At 42.1% G+C, this 13,607-nt stretch overlaps 1 protein-coding gene across 1 annotated transcript in view; it reads right to left on the bottom strand.

The window, feature by feature from the left end:
- NMNAT2 (nicotinamide nucleotide adenylyltransferase 2) overlaps nt 1-13,280 on the bottom strand; it is an 89,588-nt gene extending 76,308 nt beyond the window's left edge. Inside the window, exon 1 of the mRNA XM_042465826.1 lies at nt 13,047-13,280. Within this exon, the coding sequence (XP_042321760.1) occupies nt 13,047-13,131 (85 nt within the window). The 5' untranslated portion in view covers nt 13,132-13,280. The remainder of the gene's footprint in view (nt 1-13,046) is intronic.
- Nucleotides 13,281-13,607: the final 327 nt, after the last annotated feature.

The raw sequence follows: 13,607 nt of genomic DNA, 5'->3' as shown, positions 1-13,607 counted from the left end.
ATATAGAGTATGGCCAGCAGCATAGGAGGCACTAGACACCACATGGAGAGTCATGGAGGATGTGGAGTCCTGAGCTGCTTTTGACAGCAAAAGGAGCTAGGGAAATGCCAACACCACCACTGAGACCAACTCAGCCAGTTAAAGACAGGACTGCAGCAGGGTTGACAGTCTACCAGCAGAAATCACATTCTGTCCCAGTCACCCACATTCATACAAAAATACTCAGACCCAACAGAACATTTAACGCCCCTCAGCACTGAATGGGGACAGCTTGGCGCCGGGGGATGGACCGGGGCTTTTTGGAGGACGCTTTGGCATGCGATAAAATCCGTTTTTGGCTGGTCGCGTGCGTACACAAGCATCCTCTTCCTGTACTTGTAACAGGGGGGGAAATGGGTGCAATAAAGTTCTCTGTAATACAAGACAACTGGCATGTTGCTCTACAATCAAGTCTTGGCACATTGCTTTTTCTATTTACCAGCCTGGGATTGAACACTTAATCGTTGCAAGTAATTATAATTATAACTGTATACTCCAGGACTACTTTTTCATATATGTATCCCAACCTTCCTCCATTTCAGTGAGTCTAAGACACTATACATGGATTATCCCATTGTGTTCTTATAACCCTCCAAGACTGGTAAACACTTCTGAAGTTAACATAAACATTTGAGTTAAGGAAAGCCAGCATGGTGTAGTAATTTGAACATTACGACTCTAGAGCAGCCGTTCTCAACTTGTGGGCCGCAACCCCTTTGGGGTCGAACAACCCTTTCACAGGTTTCCGATGGTTTTGGGAACCGATTTTATGGTTGGGGGTAACCACAACATGAGGAACTGTATTAAAGGGTCACGGCATTCGGAAGGTTGGAAACCACTGCTCTAGATTAGGGTTCGATTCCCCGCTCTGCCATGGAAACCCACTGAGTGACCTTGGGAAGGTCACTCTCTTAGACCCAGAACAACCTTAGGATCACCATAAATTGGAAACAAAGGCAGATAACAATGATTCAGTTTTAGTTTAAACAATACCACCATAATTAGGTTGGAACGCTGAAAAAATTATCTAGAGTGGAAGAGGGGAAAGGCTTTGTCATCAGAGAAAATCTGAGAGGAAATCAATGCTGTACAGAGCCAGATTCAACTGCATACAGACTGTGTTTCCCAAGAGGTCCTTAATAAAAAAAATTAACAATCTGAACTAAACTATGAGTATACTTCTGCAATCATGACTCAGCTTGCATCATCTGACTGCTATCACCAAATAGTATCTTGCTCAACCTGTATCTAGGGAAAGAAAAGAAATCCACATTATCTTCTGAAAATATCAAGTTTCAGGCCTTCTAAGATAGACAACACATCAAAGCCCATATTGTCTAAGCAATCTATATATTTCTGAGACTTGTGATGTATTTTAGTGTTAAAAAATGCAGAAATACATGTGGAGGAAAATGTTCACATCTAAAAATACATATGCTTGAAAAATGCGCACAAATGTGTGTCCTTTAATAAATGCAAAACGTGTAAACATTAGTTTTAATGATAAAGCTTACAAAAATGTATACATGTTGAGGGAAAAGTTGACACTGAAACACAAATGGATGTCTATATGAGAAGAACAAAAAAGTATTGCGACCAAACAGGAATGTGGACAGGATAAGAATGTTGTTAGGTTTCGAAAAATGCGATGAAAATTAAGCTAACATATTTTCACATCCTGAGTTGTAACCTAACTTTCTGTTTTCCTGATACCAAATTAGACAAGACACTAGATTCCATACAATTGTTCAGCTTTGTCTCATATAACTTGATGTTTAAGCATGCACCTGCTGGGACTTTCATCAAGAGCATCTCTTGCAAGGACCTCTCCATGTTTTGCAAGGCTTGTGTTTAAAAAGTCTGTGTTTAACCATACAGGATCTCAAATTCCAAGGGACATAACAGTCCCTTTACTTCGAAAACCTCCAGCAATGAAAGATACATGATACAATGCAAATGGCTGATGATGGAAGTTACTTGGTGGTAAGCCCACCTACCAGCTCTCCTCAGATATAGGCATGCATACAGGTTTTCTGGGTCTCCTCTTTATTACCTGCCCCAGCTGTACGACTTCTCTGATAGTGATAGTCTTCATGAATATACTAGTTTACAGTGCATCTGTTGTTCATGTCGATTGAATATTGAAAAATGGAGTATTCAAGATAACATCAGGAAGCATGGATTTTCCACTAGATCTCAAAAACTTTGTTCACAAGTTAGAGGTTATCTGTTATTTGCAGCAATCAAATGATGAACAAGAAGGTGTGAACCTGAGAGGTCAGCCATTCTCTGAGGACCGTTTCCCACTGCCTCCTTTTGTCAAAAGTCAAGAATAATGGAAGTAGAGAAGGAGATGGTACTCTACCAAGAACGGCAGAGTCTGAGCATTTGCAGAGGCTTGACATTCAAAGCTGAATTACTTGTAACAGTAAAAGGTAATAACATATAATGCAGCTCTTAGAGAAGCTTTTACTTTTATTTGTAGGATGTAAGCCTCAATCAGAAGCCTACATGTTCCTCTTCTTAGGGTGCTGCATAATGCTGGATCAAGGCATAATTCTCCTTGGAAGGAGTCATTTTGGGCTCCCTACATGGCAGTCTCCAACCCCATCAATCACTGTGATTGTTGTCACTGGGAACATAGTTAGACCCAGATTAGAGGTAGGAAACCTAGATTTTATGCAAGAATAACATGCATTCTGGCTGCCAGAATTCAGCTTCTTGAGAATTTCAGCTTACATTGTGGTTGTTTTAAGAGCACAAGACTAAAATCTTGTATGTACTGGCCTGAGAATTGAACTCATATGGGTTTACATCTGAACAGATTAGATGTAGGTTTGCACTGCCAGTTTTTAGCCTCCAAGTTTGCAAGAAGATACTTGAATATGCCATGTTTTCTGAAAGCCAGAAGCTAAATAAGATTTCCAATGGCTGGGTGGGGTAATGGACCTTAAGTATAATACAGTGGGTCCTTGCTATCCCCTGGGGTTTGGTTCCAGGATCCCCCGTGGATAACAAAATCCATGGATACTCAAGTCCCATTAAATACAATGGCATAGCAAAATGGTGTCCTTTATATAAAATGGAAAATAAAGGTTTGCTATTTGGAATTTATACTTTTTTTAGCATTTTCAAGCTGTGGATGCTTGAATCCGTGGATATAAAATGGTAGATAAGGAGGGCCAACTGTATATATTTCCTTCTCCCCCAGGCCTAGCCAAACCAATAACTAAGCAGGCTGGCTTGTAAACCATATAAAATAAATTTATCCAAATGGGGGGGGAAACTATGAAAATATAGTGGTGGTGGTATGTGCCTTCAAGTAGTTTCCGACTTATGGCAACCCTAAGACGAACATACAGTATTATGGTTTACTTGACAAGATTTGTTCAGAGGGGGTTGGCCATTGCCATCCTCTGAGGCTGAGAGTGTGTAATGTGCGCGAGGTCAATGGATTTCATGACTGAGTGGGAATCAAACCTTTGTAGTCCAACATTCAAACCTCTATTCCACGCTGGCTCTCACTTGAACGTAATTTATAAAGACCAAAAACTTCAGCTATTTAAAAAATGTCATTGAGTTTTACTTTTTCATGCAGATTACAAACTTTACATTTAAGAGCCAATGTATACAATCAACAGAATCGTGTGGTAAAGCTTCTCTTGGACTATACCTCTTGAGACTGTGGGGGAAATAGGTCAACATGTTTAAATGCTTCCACAAACCCCATAAAATAATTAAGGCTTCCATTTTCTCCGATGCACTGTGTTTCTAAGTGCACACTGCTTCTGTTGGGTTGGTTGGGTTGGTTTATGGGAAGTATTCAAGCAGGAGATATTTTCATTTTCATTTTTAAGGTGTAAACGTCCCCCCTTTAAAGTGTGTGTGCCTTGACACACCAACAGAATTAATTTGCACACAAAAAGCTGGGGTTATTTTAAATGCCATCATCTGAGACAATTTGATCTCTCCCAGAATGCAATAAAGGTTGCTGGATAAATATTTAAGCACACAGAATTCTTTAAAGAGGCCACGAATAGCTATTGGCAGAGTCTAATCCCTTTGAAGCTCATAAAGGCTAGGGATGTGAAAAAGAATTAAAATGCGCTGGAGAAAGAGCAAACCCTACAGCATGTGGATTGCTATCCATTTATTTTATGGTACCTCCTTGGCCTATAAGATCTCACACCTTTTAATGCTTTAATACAGAAAAACAAGATGACATGATGATATAGATGCCCATCCCTATTTATTGGAGTTGGCTCTTTTCCTACATTTACCTCTTTGGAAGCAAAAACAAGGGTATATTTTGCAACACGCACACATACACCTCAAGGAGGGAAGGGAATCAAATTAATTCAAGCAAATGGATTTATTGCTGACTATTTAGATGAAGGTCACTTGCAGAATATGGATTTTCAGACTGCAAAGATTGCCTTATTGTTTTTAACGTGAGCTTTTGCACCGAATGTTGTATAAAAGGGAAACCCATGACATCTCCTAGTCATTCTTAGTACTTGGCAATTCAGGTAACAACACAATAACCTTAGCTTGCAAAACTGACACAGCAGGCTTGTAAATAGCTGTGCAAGGCGGATGGGATCCTGTGGCGAGAGACTTGTTGCCAGGCAACCAGATAGGAAAGCCTTAGGAGAAGATGGTTTGTTTCCTTGAGACCACAGGTTGCCATGGCTATGGCTATATTTCTATACACACCGGCCTGGCAAGTAAAGCCTATTAACCATAGCATCATCTGTTCTATGATCTGAAAATAGAGGACCTGGCGTTTGGAGTGTGTAACCCTCTAGATGTCAATAGACTACAAGTCCCATCAGCCCTAGCCAGCAAGCCAATGGTGAGTGATGATGCAATCTCCAGTCGAATAATATCTATGCAGTCCTTCGTCCAGAAATATACAATAAAACATTCAATTTTCATAAGAACCTACATTATATGTATTGTGTAACACAGGGTGCACTTACACAGTAGAAATAAAGCTGTTTGACACCAGTCTAAGTGCTGTAGCTCCATCCTATGGAAACCTGGGATGTGTAGTTTTACAAGATCTTCTCTGCCAAAGAGTGCTGGTACCTCACAAAACTACAAACCCCAGGATTCTGTAGGATGGCGCCATCATGGCAGTTCAAGTGGTGTCAAGCTGCATTATTTCTACAGTATAGATGCACCCTAAGTATCACACTGCTAAAAGTAAATTCTACAGATTCATACACACCTATATGATTGTTTCCTATTTCTAAATAAATACTTAATGAAACTATGCTGAGTGCAACAGCCGGAGGAGAGGCCTGTGGCTGAGCAATACCATTTGTTTCAAGTTAATTTCATCTCCAGTTTTTCCTGCGGTAGCAAAATGGCATGGCAGAGGTTTAAGTTAATTATAAAGGAAAGAAATTATTTATTTTTTAATTCTTGCATACACATCTCATATGGTACTTTGACAATATTAGCTCTGCTTTGGCAGTTAACTGAGCAGATTATATAGTTTCTGTTGACCAAGTTAATACATATTCTATGTCCATGGTTCTCAGGTCTCCAAAATACACATTTTGGTTTGTTTTTGAAGCAGGCAAAGCCCCTCCAATAATAATTGGGAAAGTATCTATAAAGTGTGTATGTATTGTCGCACAATGTGCAGAAATATTTTTTTAAAAAAGCAACAGCTATAGTTTTCCAGGAATGAATACTCAACTAAAGGACTCCCAAAAGATGGTCATCCAAACTCTGCTTAAATGCCTCCAAAGAAGGAGAATTTACTGTTCTCTAAGACAGTCTATTCCACCGTCAAACAGTTTTTGCAGCCAAAAAGTTCTTCCTAATGTTTAGCTGGATTTTTCCCCTCTTGTAATTTGAAACCATTGATTCACATTCTAATCTCTGGTGTAGCAGACCACAAACTTGCTTCCTCCTCTACAAGACATGGTTATCTAATTCCTCTATTATCTTTTCAGTTTTCTCTTCTCCAAACCAAACATACCCAGCTGCGTAAGCCATTCCTTATAGGGCTTGGTTTCCAGACATTAGACCTTCTTGGTCGTTCTCCTGTAGACAGGTCCCTGCTTGGCCACATCCTTCTTGAACTGTAATTGCACACAACTGGACACTGTACTTGAGCAGCCTAGAATGGCACTACTGCTTCTTTGGATCTGGACACCATTCTCTTGTTGACAAAGCCTAGAATTGCATTGGCTTTTGGGGCTGCTTCATCACTGTGATCTACTAAGACTCCTAGATCCTCTTCTCATGTACTGTTACAAAGCCAGGTGTCACCCATTTTGCATTTCCTTTTTCCTGCCCACATTTTCCTGCTAAATGTAGTCCTTTCCTGTTGAAATCTATTTTGTTAGTTTTGGCCCAGCTCTCCAATCTGTCAAGGTCCTTTTGAATCCTGGCCCTATCCTTTGGGGGATTAGCTACCTTTCCAAGATCCTGGGATTGTCTTGAGTTATTTTTCAATGGTTTTTACCCTTCTAGGAGTACATGAACTTGTTTTATTACTTATCAGTACCACAACTGAGAGACATATAGTTCTTTATTTCAGGGCATTCAATTCACTCTTTCCCCCTGCTTGGTTGCACGTGTATGTTTACATCCTAAGAGACAGGAAGCCGTGCCAAAGCCATGCTCCAGTCCTAAGGACCGGAGTGCAGCTTTGGCACTGCTTCTGGTCTCTTAAGATTCATGTGTCATTTAAACAGCATACGTACCTCCAAAGAGACCCAAAGCAGCTTTATTTTGGCCTGTCTGTACAGGCCCTTAGTTTCTCCTGACTAATTATCCAACGATTTGTTAGTACCATGCTCCCTTTGCCGTTTTCATGATCTGAAGGCACCAGTCACCTCCATCATGGAGATCCTGAATTGCTGTCTACATCCTGCATGGTGGAAATGTGAAGGAAAATTAGGTCCAAAAATACAGTGCAGAAATAATCCAGTTTGAGACTGCTTCAACTGCCCTGGCTCAGTGCTAGGGAATCCTGGGAATTGTGCTTTATTGTGGCACCAGAGCTCTCTGTCAGAGAAGGCTAAATGTCTCTCAAAACTACAGTTCTCAGAATTCCCTAGTAATGAGCCAGGGCAGTTAAAGTGGTCTCAAACTGGATTATTTCTGCAGTGCATTTTGGACCTTAGTTCAAGAAATCCTCAGATTAAAATTGTGTTACTTTTATGCCAATGTACAACCCTAAAGGAATTAAAAGAGGTTTGGGAGGAATTAAAAGGAATTAATTAAAGGAATTAAAAGGTCTGGGAGTACCATGCAAGGGTTAGAATTAGAATGAAGCTACATTTTTAAACCTGGGTAGAATGGAAGAATCATAGAAGAACTGTGTAACATTGAAAAGCATGAGCCAGTAGGTTTATTGCACAGCGTCTCCTAAGCAGGAGCATTCTGTATCAATAGTAGTAATTCTAAACTGCTTCTGGGTGGATGGTTACAGAATTAAAATTTTGCCTTGGATGTGGGAGATTAAAATTGCTTAGTTTGTTTTTAAAATGGAGATCTTACTTGTCTTCCCAATAGTGCTCTAGATTAATCAATCTCTGTCTAATTATTATTAGTAACGACAGCTTCTTACAAACATAATGAGATATTCACATTTAAAACCAAGTGTTCCAATTTCACTGCATTTTAAAAAGCTCAGTATTTTAAGACAACAAAACAATGGCAGACCAAGACAATATAAACTTCTCATAATCTACATATTTAAGGGCTATTTAATGCAGCAGCTACTTGGTGTGGGTGTGCTATCCCCAGCAATATTATTTAAGTATTTGATATTATTGAAATAGTTATATTTTATTCTGTAACTGTTTCTTAAGTGCCATGTGATAAATAAATAAATGATGATGATGATGATAAATATAGCAATATTTAACTAAATCGCAGTCATACAATTTTAATACTATGACTATTATTACTATTACTAATAGTAATATAGTGGACCCTTGCTATCTGCTGGGGTTTGGCTCCAGAACCACCACCTCCACCATCCGTCTGTCAATGCTCAAGTCCCATTGAATACTGTGGCATAGTAAAATGATGTCCCTTATATAAAAAAAGGCAAAATCAAGGTTTGCTTTTTAGAATTTATATATTTTTAAAAAATATTTTCAAGCTGTGAATGGTCGAATCCTTGGATAAAGAATACATGGATACAGAGGCCCAAGTGTAGCAGTATTGGAAGGCATTATAATACTTGACATATACTGCTGTGTTTCAAAAGTTCAAACATCCAGTGCCTTCTCTAGATATAAGCTCCATGACAGTAATCTGCAAACTCTGACCTTCCAGGTTTTTGGACATCAGCTCCCAGAATTCCAGACTATTGGCCAAGATGGCTGAGATTTCTGAGAGCTGAAGTCCAAAACACCTGGAAGACCAGAGTTTGGGAATCACACAATCTAGGGCCTGTTACAGACAGCCAAAATAAAGCTGCTTCGAGTCACAGTGGAGGTTTGATGTTTCAATGATGCATGAGTCCAGAAGTCGCACCAAAGCCACGCTCTAGCCCTAAGGACTGGAGTGTGGCTTTGGTGTGGCTTCTGGACTCTTAGGATGCATGCATCATTGAAACGCCATACCTCCACTGTGACTCGAAGCAGCTTTATTTTGGCTGTCTGTAACAGGTCTATGAGAACATTTTAAGATAAACTAGTATTGTTACCTACTCTAATGTATATTCTGCCATCTATGATCTGTACTTTTATACTCTCTATAACAGAAACAACAACAAAAAAAAGTATCTGCCCTATGAAGCTAACCATCCATAACAAAGGTGAACCATAAATCCCAGGAGCCTTATGTTACATAGCCAATACTGAGGAATCCTGGGAGTTGCAGTCCAATATCTGTGGGGCATCCTTCAACCTCTATGACAGATTATAGAAGAAGCAATAAAAAGAAAGAGGCAAAAAAAAAGCAAAGTATAATGAGTTGTTTAAACAAAGAAATGGGAGTTGTGATGCTCATAACGAAACGTGAATATCTGTGCTTGTCTGGCTAACTGCCTTCCCCCATCTCCATCAAATCAAGAGAGATCAAGTACAGAAAGAGAAGTTTATCTTATAGTGTTTGGTTTGTGAGCCTCTGGTTCACCATTGATGTTTCTCCCACTCCAACTCCCAAGTTACAATAAACTGAAAAAATATTCAGTTACAATCAACCTAAAATGCCCAAGGAATTTTAAAAGCAAACAACATGCATAAATGGATGGAGATATTGTTGTATCTTTAAATACAGTTTATGGGATTCTGCTGTTGCTGTTCAATGTTCCTAGTTCAGTGGAAAGTGTTGTTTAACATATGGGTTTTAAAAGTATTCTCGGGCTTAGTTGAAACATTAGAAATCCCCACCTGAAATTAAAACAAGGAACAAAAGTGGCAAGGCAGCCAAAGGAAGAAAGTTTACCTTGTAGGGAAAATACATTATGTAGGATGCAGGGGAGTGGGAATGGATGGTCTTGGGAATGTATAATTTTAATGTTGTAAGCCGCCTCAATTGGGTTTCGTAGAGGGGTGGGATATAAATAAAATTTTATTATTAATTATTATTATTAATACTGGTTGAGGGCATTTGAAGGGGCCAGGAGATGCAAATGGTATATCAAAGCTTTCACTAAATACATATGAGGATTCGTGGTTTGTTTCTAAAATTTTCAGCAGTATCTTTCTTCAAATCCTGCACAACCCTGGAATGCTTGGAAAGGATTTCCCAGCATATGTACTGATTTGCTTATGACCATGAGATAAAACCTGGCTTCTCGTTTTGTTATTGTGTGCCCTCATGTCATTTTCGACTTATGGCGAACCTATCACAGTGCAGGGTTTTTTTGTTTTTGTTTTTTGGCAATATTTATTTGGAGGTAGTTTACTGTTGCCTTCCTCTGAGGCTGAGAGAATGTGACTTGCTCAAAGTCACCCACTGGGATTCCGTGGATGTGTAGGGATTCGAATCCCAGTCTCCAGGGTCATAGTTCAGTGCTCAAATCACTACGCCATGCTGGCTCTCAAACCGGGTTTAAGAGGTGCAAACAATGTTTGCAGACAATCCCTTCTGAAGGCAAAGCTGACAGATTGGAGGGGCAAGGACTTCACAGGAATTAGTTAACTGGGTACTGTAGGCCTTTTCTTGCATTGCATTGCATTGCGTGAGCGCTCTAGCCAGGGTTCCCCACCTCCTTTTGCTGACACATAGAAAATGAAAGGACTACATGGACAGGACGTTCCCTAGGATGCAAATCCTGGCATTTCACGGTGGAGTCATGGGCTCTTAAAGGAAACCTGTGCAGATGTGATAACCTTGGTGAGCGTTTGCAGTAATGTGAAATGCTGGCACAGCAGGCACTGGCAGGAGGAAAGATGCCTTCCTGCTTCTCATCATCCTCTATTGTATTATCAGCAACTGTGTGATTGTGTTCATTCAGATTTATTTCATCTGCAGCCCAGTATTTGCATACACTGATGTGCCAGACTAAAACGCTGCTATCCCTGAGCGCTGGGCTTTTTCAAATCCCCTTTAAACGTCGGCCCCTGTCTAGACACACCTAAGAGCCTGGCCTTGCTCGGTCCTGTAGCAAAACTCTTTGAGGCATTATTGCCTTGACCCAGGATGGAAGCCACATGGCCAGGCCATCTTGCAAAGAAAGCTGGAGAGTGGTCCTCTGGAGCAGACGCAAATCAATTGTTAACATGCAAAGCATCTGCATTATTTACCACGCTGTGTGTCTTTCTCCTTCTTGTGAATCGGTGGAGGATTTCTCCTGGATGTGTTGAAAGATTCCAGTGGAATCCCACCGATGGGAGCTGCATTTCTGAGCAGTATTTAGAAAGTGAACATAGGAGAGAATGGCAAGAAGTCCTCCCTTGAGAATTTCCCCTATCTCTAGTGTTGTTGTTCTTTTTTTAAGAAACCAAGACAACTTTCTCATTTGGGCCTCACAGTTTTCTCAATGAATGGCTGTTTAGCCGAAGCATCCACTCCAACTGCATTAAAAGGTTGCCAAGGCTAGCCAACTGAAACAACATGATGGAGACTAGTATATACAGTATGTCTTTCCTCTTCTCCACCATGGAGCCATTTCAGCACTGAAAGCTGTGGACAGCAAACGCCCTTCAACCTCCTGCCAAACCAAGGCAGGCAAACAGCCATCAAAACCATCATTCCATATAGACTCCATAAGTATAAGGGCATAGTAACATGAGCATTATGGATACCTATTAGCACCCGGGTTTATTGGATTCCAAATATTAGATTATATTCAGCTCCTCCTAAACTGTTCTTTCAAAGAAAAGGGAAATCAAAGTGTGGGCCAAAACACACTGCAGAAACAATCCAGTTTGAGACCACTTGAACTGCCCTGATTCAATGCTAGGGAATTCTGGGAAGTGTAGTTTTGTGTGACATTTAGCCTTCTCTGCTAGAGTGCTCTGGTGCCACTAAACAACAATTCCCAGGATTCCCTAGCACTGATCCAGGTCAGTTCAAGCGGACTCAAACTGGATTGTTTCTGCTGTGTGTTTTGGGCCTATGTTGTCATTCTTTAACTGTTTTTAAATTGTATATTAAAAAATGTGTATCAAAGGGTGATGGTGGAGTATGACAACCAGCCAGGATTGACGCCACACATAGAGCGTACATGGGATGGATGCATGCTACCACAAGTGTGGGCACACAACTGGATCACAGGGTCCCCTCCCAAGACATGCCACTTCAAATCCACTCTGGCAGCCAAAATAAACATAGTTGGCACTGTACACTTCTGTATGGGCCTAGGACTCAGAAATAGCACACCACCACCCACCAGGTCTTTCCTCCACATCACACCCCCTGGTTTCACACCAGCACCCAACAACTCCTTTCTCGCCCTTCAAAGAATCCCACACTGATGCCCTGAGCATGAGAAAAGCTCTTTCACACATTAGGAGGGACTGAGAGGCACATGCCCAAGATGTTGCAAAAAGGGAGGATGTGTGGATGCCAGAAGGAGCTGTTTACAAAACACAAGAGCCACATTGTTTCCAGACACAGCCCACGTCTGCTGGCCCAAATGGGCTTCTGCATTATGATGCTCAAGGGGCCCTTGGTGCATTGGTCCTACTCAAGGAGGCACCCAGCTCCCTCTATCACAGGGTGGCAGAGTAGAGGGCACAGCCCAGACCCTCCTCTCCTCCTCCTCCTCCTCCTCGTGGGCCACGATCCTCCCCCCTAGCTGGTCTCTACCCCACCAACCCTTCCTCCCGAGGAATCCATCCAGAACAACACCCACACACCTTTCTTAGGGAGCCCCCTCCCCTCTAAACTAGACCTTGCCCTCCCCAGCCCCCTCCCAGAAGAGCCCTGCCTCCCCTCCATCCAGGGGATCGACAGCAAAAAAACAAAACAAAAACACCAGCAGCTCTCTCTCTCCTTCCTTCCTTCCTTCCTCCCCTTACCTCTCCTTCTTTCCTATCTTTTCTTCCTTTCCTCTTTTTCCTCCCTGCCTTCTTTCATCCTCTCCCTCTTCCCTCCCTTTCCTTCCTTCCTTCCTTTCTTTTTCCTAACTCCCTCCCTCCCTTCCTTCCTCTGCTCCCTCTTCCTTTCCTTCTTTTCCTTTTTTCCTCTCTTCCCTCCCTTCTCTCCCCTTCTTTCCTTCCTTCCTTCCTTCCTTCCTTCCTTCCTTCTTTCCCTCTTTTTCCTTCCTTCCTTTCCTCTCTTCCATTCTTTTCCATTCTTCCTCCCTCCCTTTCCTTTCCTTCTTTCCTGCCTTCTTTCTTTCCTTCTTCTTCTCTCTCCCTTCCTTTCCATTGCTTTGCTTTCCTTCTTCCCTCTCTCTCTGCCTCTCTTTCCTTCCCTTTTTCCTCCCTTCCCTTCCTCTCTGCCGCAATCTCTGCCTGGGAGATGGATGCTCCTTTCTCTCTCCCAACCCCATGATCCCTGCCTTGCTCTATTTCCCCCCCCCCCCCAGACACACAGAGAGAGACCCCCCTCTTCCCCTGCCAGGCCCCACTGACCGAACATCTGGATGTGTCCCTTGGTGATGGGGTTGAAGCTGCCACAGGCCAGGAGGATGACGTGGGTCTTGGTGGTCTCGGTCATGGTGCTGCTCTCCTCTGGGGACCAGGCAGGGAAGGAGGCAAGGAGGAGGCAGGCAGGGAGCCACTGGGGGTCTCCTTTGTGCCTCTGGGTGTGTGCTGGGTGTGTGTATGTGTCAGTGTGTCTGCAGAGAGAGAGAGAGAGAGAGAGAGAGAGAGAGGAGGGCCCTCAGACGTCACTGCCTCCCCCTCCCTTTAACCATCTTGGTGCCAGGCCAACAACAGAGGAGGCTCCTGGCTGGGCATGAAGTGGGCACCACCTGAATGGGCCCATTGTACTCACAGGGGTGCCAGGGGATCCAAATCTACCTGCCTCTATGGAGAGAGACTGCTTCTGTACAACTTGTGTACAAGCAGACCTACTGGCATTGATTTAAAATGTATACTCGTCCCTCTTTTGCAGCTTTCATATTTGCAGATTTGATGATTCATGGATTTGATTCATATGTTCTCTCTAGGAATCTCTAGGTCCTCCAGTGC

Source organism: Sceloporus undulatus, chromosome 4 (genome assembly GCF_019175285.1).
Source record: "Sceloporus undulatus isolate JIND9_A2432 ecotype Alabama chromosome 4, SceUnd_v1.1, whole genome shotgun sequence".
In the NCBI taxonomy this organism is placed as follows: Eukaryota; Metazoa; Chordata; class Lepidosauria; order Squamata; family Phrynosomatidae; genus Sceloporus; species Sceloporus undulatus.
This window is presented reverse-complemented; position numbering and strand designations above follow the sequence as displayed.